The sequence below is a fragment of the Coregonus clupeaformis genome, unplaced genomic scaffold, assembly GCF_020615455.1.
Source record: "Coregonus clupeaformis isolate EN_2021a unplaced genomic scaffold, ASM2061545v1 scaf0049, whole genome shotgun sequence".
In the NCBI taxonomy this organism is placed as follows: domain Eukaryota; kingdom Metazoa; phylum Chordata; class Actinopteri; order Salmoniformes; family Salmonidae; genus Coregonus; species Coregonus clupeaformis.
The window spans coordinates 964,371-981,936 of NW_025533504.1; the positions used below are offsets into that span (position 1 = coordinate 964,371).

General features: G+C 45.1%; 1 protein-coding gene across 1 annotated transcript; it reads left to right on the plus strand.

Annotated features, from left to right (window-relative positions):
• Positions 1-787: 787 nt before the first annotated feature.
• LOC121555548 (tenascin-R-like) lies at positions 788-14,772 on the plus strand. The gene is made up of 15 exons (XM_041869381.2): positions 788-925; positions 2,585-4,213; positions 4,404-4,541; positions 6,261-7,583; positions 8,274-8,396; positions 9,339-9,482; positions 9,707-9,826; positions 10,204-10,359; positions 10,591-10,703; positions 11,241-11,373; positions 11,634-11,785; positions 12,221-12,317; positions 12,785-12,946; positions 13,246-13,409; positions 14,108-14,772. Exons 2-15 carry the CDS (start codon positions 2,713-2,715, stop codon positions 14,204-14,206), a joined length of 4,425 nt encoding a protein of 1,474 aa, XP_041725315.2. The 5' UTR covers positions 788-925; positions 2,585-2,712; the 3' UTR covers positions 14,207-14,772.
• Positions 14,773-17,566: the final 2,794 nt, after the last annotated feature.

Here is a 17,566-nt window from a genome sequence, read left to right on the forward strand (position 1 = left end):
ATAAAACCCATGTAGTTCCATCCCATTACCTCAAACAGACAGGCTATTCATACTCACAGTACTGCAGGTCTGTGGCCCCCAGCTCACCGGCCAATACCTGCGGCATCATGGTATGTATCCCATCTGAATCTTGGTAATCTGAAACACTATTCAATCAAATTTCCTGTAATTCCAAAAAATAATTTCATTGCTTATGATGTGTTAATTTGCTCTCTGGGGGAGGACCACAACCAAACCCCCCCCACAAAAATATTATTATAATTATTTTGGGGGGGGGAGAGGGGTTGTGGGCCCCCTAAGCTTGTGGGGTGTGTGCTAAATATGCAGTAGTGTTGTTGTTTCACACTCTAGCTCAACCTTTTCTGACTGAACAAGGCCCTAGTCTTAGAGACTAGAAGATGGGATCTGGGATTCAGCAACCTTTTCTGACTGAACAAGGCCCTAGTCTTAGAGACTAGAGGGTGGGATCTGGGATTCAGCAAGGCTTCTTCTATTGATGGCAGGAATACATCTGGTTTGAGGACATTGGGTAAAAAACAACACCTGTTGACTGTGATATGTTTATGTACATGTAAGTGTAGTGTAGTGTAGAGTAGTACGCACAGTAAAGCAAAACATCTAAATCATTCAAACTCAATCTAAAAGTTACTTTCATACACATCCTAATCAAATATTTTCCATGGAGGTTGCAAGGGTTTCAACGAGGGGGGTGGGTGGATTCTGGGTTGGGCGGGGTTCATAAGTAGGAGCAGACTTTATCACCCCTCTTTCTAGTGGTGGTCCTTCTCTCTCTCTCTCTCTCTCTCTCTCCTCTTTCCTCCTCCTTTGTTCATGCATGGGCAGCAGTCTATATGAGGTGGTCGTATCAGATGGAGGATGCAACAGACTGATACACACTAAGTCACAGGAGGGAATTATTGTCCTGGTAAGTTTCACCTTTTTCTACAAACTTATGGACGCATGATCATGTTATTAAAATGTTTTGATTAATTAATGAACCATTAAAATACCATAGAGTCAAGCATCTATAGTTAAATAAAGTTATAGGTGTACTACATTTTAAATACAATGAAATGCAATATGGTTATCATCAGTTGATGTTCTTTAAAAGAACAGCCATTGTGTGTGATCTTTGGGTCACGTGAGAAGAGAGGCCAGCGCTGAATCCTCAATGATCTAGTTCATTCCAAGTCAGTACTAATGTTAATAGTCATGAAATGTCTGTTATTGTTTTCCAATGTACTTACTAATGAGTTGTGATCTAATTTCAGAACTCAATCAGATATTGAATTAGTTGAGGAGGTACAGTACAATGGAACGTCAGTGCATGAATAGTAACATCAGGAGTGAGGAGCATGGCTGTAGTCTGTGTGTTAGTAACGCTTCATCAGTAGCCATAAAACTGTCCAAATAAAATCATTAAAAATCAATACATTATAATTAAATAATAAATCCTTTAATTCATACAGTAGTTGTGCACACCCTTCATAAATGTCATTATAATACAGATGCTCTGTATGTTCCTAACGACCAGCTGCTGTAATAGTATTTGCTCATTCATTTAATTCCCCTGAGATTTAAAAAAGACATACATATTTAATCGGGGCATATTTCTCCTGGTGGTTTTCATAAGGCGCGGGTGCAGATGATGTAAGTCATCAGTGAAAGACACACAGTCTCAGTGAGCAGCATAGAGTAGTGCTCTGTTACACCTCTGCACAGCCGCAGCAGGACCCTCTAGATCTCACTTCCCTGTCTTGACACATTTTTCCCTACTTTTCCTAATACTAAACGAAGTAACTTGCTAGCCTAGGAAGTGATCCGGCCGTATCATTTAATCAGCCATTGGAGTTAGCCATCCAGTGAGAGAAATTGTTGTTATTTCTGTCATCAGAGGATCGATGCATATGTGTTAAATGCTTTCCAGATATTCCCTAGCTTGCCCTAGCTCTTTAACTGTACTGTACTAAGCATCAGTGGAGGCTGCTGAGGGGAGGATGGCTCATAATAATGGCTGGAATGGAGGGAATAGAATGGCATACAAAAAAAATTGAAACCACTCATTCCGCTCCAGCCATTACCACCAGCCCGCCCTCCCCAATTAAGGTGCCACCAACCTCCTGTGCTAAGCATAATGTTCTCATTGAAAGTATTCCGAATAATCTTTGTCAGTTTGGATGTGGGGGTTTGACCTCAAGGAGGACTTTTGGATAGAGCTACTACAAGTAGTAGGTATGTACGGTATAATACTCCCTTTCTTCACCTGGTGAGTGAGCAAAAAAACTAACAGTTTAGGAGCAAAGTGAGGAAAGGGTTCAGTGTATGTGGTTGGAGAAGGAAAGCGGAAATGTACAGTGAAAATGTACAGCAGCACCTCAGAAAATACTACTAGTAGTGAACACAGTGCTTATCTGTTTTGTGCTGAGCCTTTCTGGCTCGTAGTCACTACATACCTCTACAGCCAATGGCCACAGCGCAAACCTAACTTTAGGACTTGGTTCCAGAATGGCTTTGCATATGTTAATAAACTGTAATCTGAGTATGCTCATCTTGGCTGACTTGTTTTTTTCTTTTTCATTTGTAGGATAACCCTGGTGGATTGTCTTGCCTCCTCTCCACTGAGACATTGGGAAGGAGTTTATAGAACTGTTGGAATTCGGACCCTCCAAATACTATTCTGTCTCAATATCAAGTTACTGCTCTTTAGTTAAAATGTTGTTTTTTCTAGCCCTCCTCTTCCTGCTAACCCCGTTCCCCTCCCTTCAAACTCCAGTTACCAATGAGAAAAGAAACGCTACAGGAACAGGAAGTGAAGCCAAACATCACGTCCTTCTCACCCTCTCCCTCGCAAAACCAAAAACCGCAGCCACACTCGTCAAACTCACCAAAGAGACCCCTAAGTCCACTCCGAAAGCCCTAAGCCCAATTGCAGCCAATCAGACACATCCAGCCCCCTCGACCCCCCTCAAGCCTCCAACAGCCACGCTCATCAAACTCACCAAAGAGACCCCTAAGCCCACTCCGAAAGCCCTAAGCCCAACTGCAGCCAATCAGACACATCCAGCCCCCTCGACCCCCCTCAAGCCTCCAACAACCACGTTCGTCAAACTCACCAAAGAGACCCCTAAGCCCACTCCGAAAGCCCTAAGCCCAACTGCAGCCAATCAGACACATCCAGCCCCCTTGATCCCTCTCAAGCCTCCAACAGCCATGCTCGTCAAACTCACCAAAGAGACCCATAAGCCCACTCCGAAAGCCCTAAGCCCAATTGCAGCCAATCAGACACATCCAGCCCCCTCGACCCCCCTCAAGCCTCCAACAGCCACGCTCGTCAAACTCATCAAAGAGACCCCTAAACCTACTCCGAAAGCCCTAAGCCCAACTGCAGCCAATCAGACACATCCAGCCCCTTCGACCCCCCTCAAGCCTCCAACAGCCACGTTCGTCAAACTCACCAAAGAGACCCCTAAGCCCACTCCGAAAGCCCTAAGCCCAACTGCAGCCAATCAGACACATCCAGCCCCCTCGACCCCCCTCAAGCCTCCAACAGCCACGTTCGTCAAACTCATCAAAGAGACCCCTAAGCCCACTCCGAAAGCCCTAAGCCCAACTGCAGCCAATCAGACACATCCAGCCCCCTCGACCCCCCTCAAGCCTCCAACAGCCACGTTCGTCAAACTCATCAAAGAGACCCCTAAGCCCACTCCGAAAGCCCTAAGCCCAACTGCAGCCAATCAGACACATCCAGCCCCCTCGACCCCCCTCAAGCCTCCAACAGCCAAGCTCGTCAAACTCACCAAAGAGACCCCTAAGCCCACTCCGAAAGTCCTAAGCCCAACCGAAGCCAATCAGATTCTCCCAGCCCCTTCGACCCCCCTCAAGCCTCCTAAAGCCAGCGGTCCAAAGACCACCACCAAAAACAAACCCTCCCCCACACCGCCACACCCCAACCCCATCAAAGTGCTCATCACTTCTGACTCTGGCTGCATCAGCAAGGACACCCAGAGTGACGTTAGCAACCGCACCAAGGAGCAGCCCCAGACCCAGACCCAGACCCATGAGCTGAAGCTGAAGCCTGGCTCACCTCTAACCCTAACCCACCGCATCAGTCTGGTTCCTACCTCCTGCACCGGGGGATGTGTGGCCGAGATGGCAGCACTGAAAGGACGCGTTGGCAGGCTGGAGAAAGAGATGTCCCTCATGAAGAGTAAATGTACGACTGGTCTTATTTAGTTACACATAACCGTAGCCTCCTAGTTCCAAACCTCATATAATAACTTCATTCTGAAATGGAGATTATCCATGAGGCTAGTTTGAATGAAATCCAGAATCGTTCACATTTGATCTTTCGATGTTTGCCCTGTTTGGTTTCATACTGTATACTCTCTTCCCTTTCCTACCAGGTGCTTCCTGCTCCAAAGGCCCCTGTCCCAATGACTGCAGTGCGAATGGGAAATGTGAGAAGGGAAAGTGCGTCTGCCTCCCAGGGTTCCTTGGTCCAGACTGCACTAAGTGCGCACCTGGAGCTGACTGCAGTAAAAGTGAGTTACTGTGGCTTCTTCATCTGATCTGACTTGTCTTCTTTGATCTGATTTTATTTCTTGCAATTCAGCTAGAGACATACTAGCACCTCATAATCTAAGGTTCACTTCCAGTAGCTACACAAGCACACCACTTAGAATGCATGCCCAATATAAACTCAGCAAACAAAGAAACATTCCTTTTTCAGGAACCTGTCTTTCAAAGATAATTCGTAAAAATCCAAATAACTTCACAGATCTTCATTGTAAAGGGTTTAAACACTGTTTCCCATGATTGTTAAATGAACCATAAACAATTAATGAACATGCACCTGTGGAACGGTCGTTAAGACACTAACAGCTTACAGACGTTAGGCAATTAAGGTCACAGTTATGAAAACTTAGGACACTAAAGAGGCCTTTCTACTGACTCTGAAAAACACCAGAAGAAAAACGCCCAGGGTCCCTGCTCATCTGCGTGAACGTGCCTTAGGCAAGCTGCAAGGAGGCATGAGGACTGCAGATGTGGCCAGGGCAATAAATTGCAATGTCCGTACTGTGAGACGCCTAAGACAGCGCTACAGGGAGACAGGACGGACAGCTGATCGTCCTCGCAGTGGCAGACCACGTGTAACAACACCTGCACAGGATCGGTACATCTGAACAGCACACCTGCGGGACAGGTACAGGATGGCAACAACAACTGCCCGAGTTACACCAGGAACGCACAATCCCTCCTATCAGTGCTCAGACTGTCCGCAATAGGCTGAGAGAGGCTGGACTGAGGGCTTGTAGGCCTGTTGTAAGGCAGGTCCTCACCAGACATCACCAGCAACAATGTCGCCTATGGGCACAAACCCACCGTCAATGGACCAGACAGGACTGGCAAAAAGTGCTCTTCACTGACGAGTCGCGGTTTTGTCTCACCAGGGGTGATGGTCGGATTCGCGTTTATCGTCGAAGGAATGAGCGTTACATCGAGGCCTGTACTCTGGAGCGGGATCAATTTGCAGGTGGAGGGTCCGTCATGGTCTGGGGCGGTGTGTCACAGCATCATCGGACTGAGCTTGCTGTCAATGCAGGCAATCTCAAGGCAGTGCGTTACAGGGAAGACATCCTCCTACCTTATGTGGTACCCTTCCTGCAGGCTCATCCTGACATGACACCTCCAGCATGACAATGCCACCAGCCATACTGCTTGTTCTGTGCGTGATTTCCTGCAAGACAGGAATGTCAGTGTTCTGCCATGGCCAGCGAAGAGCCTGGATCTCAATCCCAATGAGCACGTCTGGGACCTGTTGGATCGGAGGGTGAGGGCTAGGGCCATTCACCCCAGAAATGTCTGGGAACTTGTAGGTGCCTTGATGGAAGAGTGGGGTAACATCTCACAGCAGGAACTGGCAAATCTGGTGCAGTCCATGAGGAGGAGATGCACTGCAGTACTTAATACAGCTGGTGGCCACACCAGATACTGACTGTTACTTTTGATTTTGACCCCCCCTTTGTTCAGGGACACATTATTCTATTTCTGTTAGTCACATGTCTGTGGAACTTGTTCAGTTTATGTCTCAGTTGTTGAATGTTGTTATGTTCATACAAATATTTACACGTTAGATTTGCTGAAAATAAACACAGTTGACAGTGAGAGGACATTCCTTTTTTTGCTGAGTTTACATTGCTTCATTCTAAGTGGTATGCTAGTGTGGTTATTGAACAACTCTTTTTTTCTCTCATCTCCAGAAGGTACCAAAGACAAAATCCAGATAACAGCGGAGACGGTGGCGTTGAAGGTATCACCTGAGAGCAATGCTATCAAGGAGAGTCTGCAGGGGAAGAAGACCATAGCAGACCAAACCATCTTCCAGAAGAAAACGGAGCAAAAGAAACCTACAGCCGCCAAAGAGGGTGGTGACATCAAAAGCAAAACGAAAGTGACCACAAGTGTAAAAACAGGCCTCACCAAGACACCAGCCAAACAGGGGGTTACTGTCACTAAAACCAAAATTAAAGTCTCCACCCGCTCCAATGCTACCAAGATTGGACTGGTCCGACCAACCGTCGGACAGGTTCTGTTGAAACACCAAGGAGGAAGAAAGCAAGAGAGCAAAGGCAAAACGACAGTTCTAAAGAAGCAGTCCAAACCTGACCTGAAGTTGAAAGCAACAGTTAAGGAGGAATCTGCAGGTAAAGCCAATGCTAAAGCTGGCAACCTCCAAGACCAGCCACAAGCCAATGTCACCCTAAGCACTGTGAAGACATCTGTGAACAAAACCCGGTCAGGAAAAGAGACTCTGGAGCAGTCGACGTTGGCTGAGAAGAATGTGAAATTAGTTCAGGGGACTATGAACATTACAAAGGTGTCATTGGCTATTGATAGCACTAAGGCCGGGACGGGCAAGATCACCCTTACAAAGGGCAATAAGACAGAGGCTGACATCTCCTCAGGCACATCTAAAACTACTGTGAAGACAGGCTCAGGCAAAGGGAAGCCAGTCCCACAGAAGAGTCAGTGTCTTGTGAACGTGACCACTGTGGAGACCACCTCTGAAGTCAAAGTCCTCAGCAACAAGACAACAATAATCCAGTGTTTCAAAGACACCACCAAGAAAGCAGGAACAGGAGTCGGCAGCGGACTTGGCTCTGTGAAGGTTCAGAACATCACCACGTACGGCTTCACCCTCACATGGTCGGCCCCGACAGCCATGTTCAAGAACTTCACCGTGTCCAGAAGAGAGCACAGGGCCAAGGGCGAGGAAGAGGAGGAGGAAGAGGCGGAGGAGGCAGCTGCTGTTGGGGGAGAGGACAGAGTAGCCGCAATCGTCAACACTACCATTGAGATCCAAAAACAGAGTGAGAGCACTAATGGAACCATCACTTTCCCCACTAAAGCTCCTGGTAGCTCCAGAGGTAAAGCTCACACAAAGAGGGTGTCCATTGTTCTCCCTGGCAGCGTTCGCTCTGTGGAGTTCAGTAACCTGCGACCTCAGACCCGCTACTCCCTGCACATATTCGGCACAGCTCCCGGATCCCGTTCCAAGATTCACAGAGTAACCGCCATGACAGGTAATTAGGAGAACCAAACCCACATAGAGACTTATTCATAAAATCTGACCATAACTTTTGATGAATAACCCCTATAGTAAATGTATATTTTCACTCAATGTGTTTGTTCATGTATTGGATAGTCTGCATGTCTCTCTTTCAATTTAAACTGTGGCTGCACTAAATCATCACTTGTCTCTAGACAGAATTTCCCATTGTATCTATATTTTCTATACTTCAAATCTACTGTGACTTTAGTGACTTTTTAACCTTTTCCTTCACAGTAAAGGGCAATTCCACCACTTTTCAAACATCATTTTCATTATCTCCAGCAACAGTATCTACATATGTGAAAACGGCGCATTTCCAAGTTTTGTAGAAAAAATATATAAAGAAAAAAATTCTACCCGATGTCATCATCAAAAACACTATGACATTCGCCATGATGTGGGGAGCAAGAAAATACCCTCCCTCTGGCTAGAAACTCGTTTTGAAAATCGCAGTTTTTCTTACTTTTAATCCAACCCTGTGATGTCACAGAGATGCAGTTTTTAGGACCTTTCTTCTTATCTTTTTAACACACAGATCATAGAAACGCGCTGTTTTCACATATGTAGACATCGGTGTGGTGCTGGAGATATTGAATATGAGGTTCCTTTAAAGATCGTCTTCTGACCTCTCCACTTCCTTATTCCTTTACTCCCCATGCAGGGCCTGAGCCACCTACCCAGCTGCTGTTCGGTAACATGACAGAGGCCTCTCTTTCTGTGTCCTGGTCCAAACCAAAGAGCACACTCTCCGGCTTCAAAATCACATACACTCACTCGGTCACGGGTAAGTTACTGTTACTTTAACTTTTATCATGTTATCTACCTCTAAGTCAGGGTTTCCCAAACTCGGTCCTGGGGCCCCCCCTGGGTGCAAGTTTTTGGTTTTTGCCCTAGCACTACATTCAAATAATCAAAGCTTGATGATGAGTTGATTATTTGAATTAGATGTGTAGTGCTAGGGCAAAAAACTAAACGTGCACACGGGGAGGGCCCCAGGACCGAGTTTGGGAAACCCTACTCTAAGTGACAAGGTGATGATGCTTTGAACACTTAAAAAAAGAGTTTGTTCATACCCCTTTTGTCAGCACAGGTACTTAACCAGAATCACTCAAGTGGAAGATACAACTTTCGTAGCATTCTTGTGTGCTCCATTAATGAATCACAGATCAGCTGTTCAGACAAAAGACCTTTGTCCTCCCCAAACACCGACACTGTTTCAGTGTAAATCATGGACGGTGTCCCAAATGACACCCTATTCCCTATGTCATGCACTACATTTGACATACAGGGAATAGGGTGCCATTTGGGACGCAGGCATAGTGCATGTTTTTCCCTGAGGACCAGTGTGCTGCCATGTCTGTCATCATGACAGGAGAGAGTGGTTCTGTGTCTGTCATCATGACAGGAGAGAGTGGTTCTGTGTCTGTCATCATGACAGGAGAGAGTGGTTCTGTGTCTGTCTCTTATCATGACAGGAGAGAGTGGTTCTGTGTCTGTCTCTCATCCTGACAGGAGAGAGTGGTTCTGTGTCTGTCTCTCATCCTGACAGGAGAGAGTGGTTCTGTGTCTGTCTGTCATCATGACAGGAGAGAGTGGTTCTGTGTCTGTCATCATGACAGGAGAGAGTGGTTCTGTGTCTGTCTGTCATCATGACAAGAGAGAGTGGTTCTGTGTCTGTCATCATGACAGGAGAGAGTGGTTCTGTGTCTGTCTCTCATCCTGACAGGAGAGAGTGGTTCTGTGTCTGTGGATTCCCTGCAGTCCCAGGTGTCTCTGTCCAAGCTGTCCTCAGGGGCCACTTACGAGGTCAGTGTGATGTCCACCATGGGGAAGAGAGAGAGTGATCCCCTCACTGCCATCATCACCACAGGTACTGCACACTTACCTAGATCACCATTACAGTACATCATCATGCATTCTGCTTTGGACGTGGAGTGCAAAATGATCCAGAGTGCATTTGCCTTTTTTTTACCCACAGTTTCAGTTGTCTTGCTCTGCAATATGACCACAATTAAGTATTTTAAAACATGACATAAAGGCATCTTTTTTTTCTTCTAAATTCACGATGTACACCACATTGTCTTTGGACTGCAGTGCCTGCCCCTCCAACCGTTCTCCAAGCAATTAACATAACAGACACCAAGGCAGTGCTCCAATGGACCCCCGCCATGGGAAAAGTAGACCGTTTCATCCTCAGTTATGAGTCTGCAAAAAGTGAGTGTGGTATCATTTCCTGATGAAAAGATATAGTAAACATATATACAGTAGTATAACTGTAGTTGTATATACTAGTGGAGGCTGCTGAGGGGAGGACTGCACATAATAATGGCTGGAATGGCGCAAATGGAATGGCATCAAACACATAGAAACCATGTGTTTGATACCATTCCACTTATTCCGCTCCAGCCATTACCACGAGCCCGTCCTCCCCAATTAAGGTGCCACCAACCTCCTAAGGTATATACATACCATGTACCATAGCTAGTATAACTACACCTGTACGATGTACTGTATACTGCTCTATTCCCATTCCAAGCTGTGATTTAGTCTAAGTTGCGTTCCCTGTCCCTCCTCCATCGTCTCTCCCACAGCTCCTAATGTAACAGTGACAGTGATGGTGTCTGGTAACTCAGTAGAGCACCAGCTGAGAGGGCTGCAGAGAGCCACCATGTACACAGTCAAAGCCCTGAGCCAGAAAGACAGCCTGCAGAGCACAGCCATCACTACCACCTTCACAACTGCCAGTGGTGAGTACATAGGGGGGAAAACACACTGACATACAGAAAATCACATGTAACTACAGCATAGAACCTCAAAGATTTGAAGCTCAGAGATACGGACTGACCGGTCAAAGTTACAAACATTTCAGCGTGCCAAACAACCTCTATTCCCGACATGTTCGTATTTCTGAGGTCCTATTGTATATGGAAAATAACCAGGACAGAAAGTGCCTGTATGTGTGATGGTTTGTCCTTCAGCTGTAAAGGTCGGTGAGGTGGGCGCTCGTTCTGCTGTTGTATCATGGAAAGCCCCCAGTGTTGCATTCAGTAACTATAGAGTGACCTATCAGACGGCAGGAGAGGAGGCCAAGGTGAGCTTTATTCCTCGTATGATACTTGCTTGTACATTCATATGTACTCAATACCACAACTATACTGCTACTACTGTATATAGTATACCAATGCTACAGATGTAGGATCTTAATTTGAGCCAATTTGCTACAGCAAGAAAATAATCCTGCCGCAACAGGAAATGTGAATTATGTCTATTATAATGAATGGATATTTTTATAGGGGTTGATACATTTTTTGTAAGGGAAAATCAAGCCTGAAATTTTTAAGTGGAAATTACAAACTTCAGAAGCCTTTTTAAACCTCAAATACACTACAATTTTAGAATTTCCTATCAAATTAAGATCCTGCATCTGTATACTATGACTAGGTCCCAAATGACCATATTTCTATAGTGCACTACTTTTGAACAGGACCCATTGTCAAAAGTAGTGCACTATATAGGAAATAGGGCGCCATTTAGGACACAACCTATATGAGGTGAAACAACAGTACCTGAGGTAAAACAGTAAAAAAAAAAAAAAAGAAGCTGTTTCTCTGGTCCTCTGTCTCCCCAGGAGGTGATTCTGGACTCCACGGTGACGGAGTACAAGCTGACTGGACTGTTCTCTATGTCTAAGTACACGGTGCTGGTACAGGGAGAGAGAGAGGGACAGTACACATCTATTGTCACCACTGAGTTTATCACAGGTAGGCGTTACAGACCAGCAGTTAATTTCAAAAAGTAACTTTCCACATGAGTCTCTCCATTTCCTCAACTCAACGTACTGAGTTGACATAACTTAACATTTTAAGGCAGCGGGGTTACTTATCTTTAACAGAGAATATAGTACTTGTATAGTAATTGTATAGTAATGTTATATAAATGTATAGTAATTGTTTAGTAATAGAATAGTAATGTTATAGTAATTGTATAGTGATGTTATAGTAATTGTGTCCCCTTGTCTCAGGAAAACTGCTCTTCCCGTTCCCCACGGAGTGTTCCCAGGAGCTGCTGAACGGCGTGCTCCAGTCAGGAGAGGTGGATCTATACCCAGAGGGCAAGGAAGGGAAGACAGTCAGAGTCTACTGTGACATGGAGACTGAGGGAGGCGGCTGGACGGTAAGATACATGGCCTCTCTCTCTCTCTCTCTCTCTCTCTCTCTCTCTCTCTCTCTCTCCACTTCCCTCTCTCTCTCTCTCTCTCTCTCCACCTCCCCCATCTCTCTCTCTCTCTGTCTCTACACCTCCCCTCTCTCTCTCTCTCTCTCTCTCTACACCTCCCCATCTCTCTCTCTCTCTCTCTCTCTCTCTCTCTCTCTCTCTCTCTCTCTCTCTCTCTCTCTCTCTCTCTCTCTCTCTCTCTCTCTCTGGTTTGAATGGGATTGAATCATCAGCCATCTGATTCCAAATGTTGACGATCACATTTCCTTTTGCATAGCTGAATGTTATTGGACATAGTACGTGGGGGAATGGTAGAATGGCTATAAATGTGCACATTTATTTTCTATGGTCAGTTTTCCAATATGAGCTTTGTGAATGTCTTGCTTACTGTAGGTGTTCCAGAGGAGAATGAACGGGAAGGCAGATTTCTACAGAACCTGGAGTGACTATACCAACGGCTTTGGAAACCTCAGCGAGGAGTTCTGGCTCGGTAAGGTTTGGCTCAATGCTGCTGATCCACTCAAAGTCCTCAGAAGTGGACAAACAGGAAAGCGCTGAACTGTAGTTCAGGGTTGGGGTCAGTTCTATTATAATTTCAGTAAATTCAGGAAGTAAACAGAAATTCCTCTTCCAAGTTTCTTTAATGCTTCTCTATGAGAATAATTTGAAATAGGAATTTTAGTCTACTTCTTGAATTGACTGTCGCGCCCCGTAGTTTAAAAACTCTGTGGGTAACGCTAAAACAATGACGGCATATCTGAATTCCTCCTTCTTTATGCACCCTCGCTATTGAAATGGAATTGACCCCAACCCTGCTAAGTGACCCCATCAAAAGGGAGGCTACTACCAAAGCTTACAGTATGTACTCTACAGCTCAAAGCTTGAACATAGAGTACATAGTATATGTTTTAAATGATATCCTAATCTTCTCTCTCTATCTCTAATCCATCTATGCAGGTAATGAGCTGCTTCACAACCTGACCAGCATGGGCCCAGTGACCCTGAGAGTGGACCTACGTTCAGGCAACGATACGGCCTACGCCCACTACTCCAGCTTCACCATCGACTCAGAGGCCAAACACTACGCCATCGAGGTGTCTGGCTACACTGGCACTGCAGGTAAGAGGGGAGGGATGGAGGGGAAACGGAAGACTAATGAGAAAGGAAAATCATTTCCATGTACACTAGCCAAGATAGAATGTGAGGACAGAACCTAGCAAAGCAGGTGCTTAAGGTTGAGGAACCAAAACTCAAATAGGCTCACAAACAAATATTACATTTGAGGTCAATCACCTTCACATAAGTCACATTTTCACTAAAGTGACATTTTGTCTAAAGTGGAAGGTAGGATTCGGCCCTCCCTCTACAAATCGTGAACGATCCTTCTTTCTTTCTTCCCCAACACGTCTGTCTATAAGGTGACTCCATGAGGTACCACAACGGGCGCCCATTCTCCACCAGAGACAAGGAACCACACCCCCTGGGCATCCACTGTGCCAGGGCCTACATGGGCGGCTGGTGGTACAAAAACTGTTACAAGACCAACCTCAACGGCCTCTATGGCACCAACAGCAACAACCAGGTACGACTAGTATCAGGATCATCCCACTAAGTGCTTCTCTCGTCAACTCTCATTGCTTTGACATTTTGATTATAAACACTGCATCACATCTTGAGTGTTTCAATTTGAACCATAGAGAATGATAGAGGACTCTTCTTTGTGTTTGTCCAATTATGGCGTCTGTGAGCGCACGGGCAGCACCGTTGAGTCAATGTTCTTATTCTACTACTTATATGAGTTGGTAAACAAACTGAAAGTGTGCATACTGCCACCTGGAGTGTGTTGTTTGAACTGGCGTAAAGCCAAGGTTGACGATTTACTGCGACCTGCAGTTATGGAATGTTTGCTCACGTATAATTTATTGGCTGATCTCTCCTGATGACCCGGATGGAATTATGTGATCCTTCATTAACCCATAGGAAGTCCCACCCAGTTGACTACTTCAAAATGGTGACATTTCTCAATGGCGCTGCCCCATGCTAAAACAGGCTTTTGGACACTAGTCCTCTATCTCTATGATTTGAACAGACTTCTTATTTGAAGTTGTATCAACTCCTATCAACTAATGTAACTGAATGTAAGTTTTGTCAACTCAACTTAATCTACTAAATTAACGTAACTTAACATTTTAAGGCAGCAGGGTGTTTTATCTTAAATAAACAACAAAAAAACATTTTTTTTCTGTCAACTGTGACTTAACTGCATGTGCTGTGTTACAGGGTGTGGTGTGGATAGACTGGAAAGGCAAAGACTCGTCCATTCCCTTTACTGAGATGAAGTTCAGACCGGCCGGGTTCTCCGTCACAACCCACGGCTAAGAATGTCCTCTGACTCGCCCACCCCTAAAACCCTTCCTTTGAGAAACAGAGAAATGGAGCGCCAAGAGACCATAAACGTGTGGATGGCACACTTCCTGCATCTCAAATTCCGCCTCAACTTGCATGTCCAGTGGTCCTAACAGCCGTCACGACAGACAGCTTATCAGTCTGTACTTGTACTGTACAGTGCAGTGCACCAGGCTCCTGCTCTGTACCTTTATCATGCTGTGTCTCTCTAAGTTGTACTTGTAGACAGAAAATATTTGTGATTGCTGCATTTTGTATTGTATTGTTTTGTTTTATGTCCCAACTCTTACCGTCTCCAACTCAATGATTGTTCTACTGTTTGACCCCAAAGCATCTCTTACTGATGCACATGACAAAGGTATTGTTCTGACCCCAAAGCATCTCTAACTGATGCACATCACAAAGGTACTGTTCTTGACCCCAAAGCATCTCTACCTGATGCACATGACAAAGGTTTCCCACCCCACTACTACTGTAATAAAATATGCACTGTCTCACTCTATTGGAATAAATGAGGCAAATGAATGCCTGGATGGAGATGGGTTTTTTGTACTCAACTATGTGAGTGGTGCTTGTGTGTGTGCCTGACATCATAGGAATGATCTCAATCTGCTAACACAGTTCTTCAGGTCTCGGGCAAGGTTACACATCACGCATGAGTAGTTCACCGGACCTATATAGTATTTTGTGAATTGATTTGAAATATTTAGACAAGAAGAGAGAGAGTGCAGGAGATGGCCTCGGACAGGTTAGTAATCAGTAATAAGATGGTGAAATCATCATTACTGTCATGACTTCCTCAGAAGCTGCCACCTCTCCTTGTTCGGGCAGGCTTCGGCGTTCGTCATCACCGGCCTTCTAGCCACTGCCACTCCTCATCTCATCATTCCATTTGTTTTGTCTTGTTTATATCACAAACCTGGTTCATATCCCCTCATCATACCTGTATAAGTGTTCCCTCTGCCCCCTTGTCTTTGTGTGTGATTGTTTATTGTGGAGGTTAGATTAGCTCGGTGGAGCTCTTTGTATTTTGTACTTTTGAGCAGGGCCCTTTAGGGAATATGGTCTATAAGACCAATGGAAAACAGGGTGCCATTTGAGACACAGACCCAAACCCACCTATACAAACTGAGGCTACACATCCCTGGTGTGTTTCTGTCACCATCAGCATTTTCAATCAGTGACAATCTAATACAATCTAATTCACTTCTCTCTCCTCCAATAGCCTTTAAGTTACTGATCTAACAACTCAGCACACTCTGCTCTGAAATGTCCATCTACCAACGATTCACAGTAAAGAAGATAAGTTGATATGGAGCTCAACGCTGTGAGGTCTCTAGCACTGCAGCATCCAGGGGAAAGATAAGTGAGGCTGAGCATATGAAGCTATTGGCTTGTCACGTCTTACCACAGAAGCACAGACTGAGTGTGTTCCAACTAGTGAACAGACATTTTGCAGCAGAATGGCTTCAGTCACAAAGCCCAGCATTCTACTGTCCGTTCTAATCAGAATGGCTTCAGTCACAAAGCCCAGCATTCTACTGGCCGTTCTAATCAGAATGGCTTCAGTCACAAAGCCCAGCATTCTACTGGCCGTTCTAATCAGAATTGCTTCAGTCACAAAGCCCAGCATTCTACTGTCCGTTCTAATCAGAATGGCTTCAGTCACAAAGCCCAGCATTCTACTGGCCGTTCTAATCAGAATGGCTTCAGTCACAAAGCCCAGCATTCTACTGGCCGTTCTAATCAGAATGGCTTCAGTCACAAAGCCCAGCATTCTACTGGCCGTTCTAATCAGAATGGCTTCAGTCACAAAGCCCAGCATTCTACTGGCCGTTCTAATCAGAATGGCTTCAGTCACAAAGCCCAGCATTCTACTGGCCGTTCTAATCAGAATGGCTTCAGTCACAAAGCCCAGCATTCTACTGGCCGTTTGTCGTATATGAAGATTATGACTTTGTTAATGTTTTTAAGTGGAACCTGAAAGGATGTTTATTTAGCAGAAAGAGAGCCGGTTTTAGTGTGACACCCCGGATAGGACAGAGAAGTCCTTCTTGGGAAGATTATATATACTGGGTAAAAACGACGAAGAGGTTAGAGCGGCCATTGCAATCTGGGACGTCGTTCTCCGGGTGATCTTGACACCTGTAACCTCATGCTGAAATCTTGTGATATGAATAAAACTTATGATCAAAGGTTCAGTATGAGCGGACTCCTTTATTTATCAGCAATAATTGCCAGCATTGACTCGATACTACAAATGGCGTCACGAAAAGGGAGGGTCTGCATCTCTTCTTTGTTCCATTCAAGCGCCAAGCTAACTCGTTCTGAAGTCATGGCCAGATAAGGGTGAGTTTTTTCTCACCGCTTTGGGAGTTTGTTAGTTTGGATGCTATTTGAGTGTGCACTGGAGAGATGTACCGTTAGGACCAATGTGTGGCTCGTGTTGCGTTATTGCTGAGAACTGGGGGTCTGGCTAATCATTATAAAAAAATGTTGCACTGGTAAACAGCGCAAAAGGGGGGAGAGCCTATAGATTGGCTATAGAGATATGTTGCTTGAATAGGAAGTCAAGAACAATCGATGGAAGTGAATAAGGCCAATTTATGTATACAATTTAGGACATTGTGGATTTGATAAGCCCTCGGAATGAGGTGACCGCTAGGGTGGACCATACATCCTGATAACGCATTCAGTGTGATTAGGTGGGTTCTGGGAACTCGGGTTTGGAATATACATTTTATTGCATGTTACCGCTCAGCTGGTGGTTGACGAAGCATTTGTCTGATGTGACCTCTCATAGGATATCCATTGAACTCACGGCAGCCTAAAGTTAAAAACAAAGAAAAAGTAATTTAAGGCGCAATGTCGGGTACATTGTTTCATGCCACATGTTGCATACAGGCTAATGCTAAATGCTAATGCTAAATGCTATATGCTGCATGCTAACATGTGACCTTAGAGGTCCACTGCGATGGAATAAAGCCTCTTAAATTATGTTTGTGTGTGTAGAATTGACGTTCTATGCTCTGTGAGCTCTGTTAAATGTTGTTTGACTATGAGGAGAAAACGGAGTTACAGCAGGACTGTTAACTGTGTGTTTGGGTTGGGGAGAGAGCTGAAAATCTCCCGTCCACGGTGAAATCGTGGTGATGAATGTACTGCGTATGCGTGTGATTTTACGGCACTACACTACAACACGTGGGATTTTACTAAACTACAACGCGTGTGATTTTACGACACTAGAGTGACGTAGGGAGCATATGCTTCTGACACAGACGAAGGAACAAAGAGGAGAGATTTGAACACGAATGGAATCTTCTAGTTGTTACA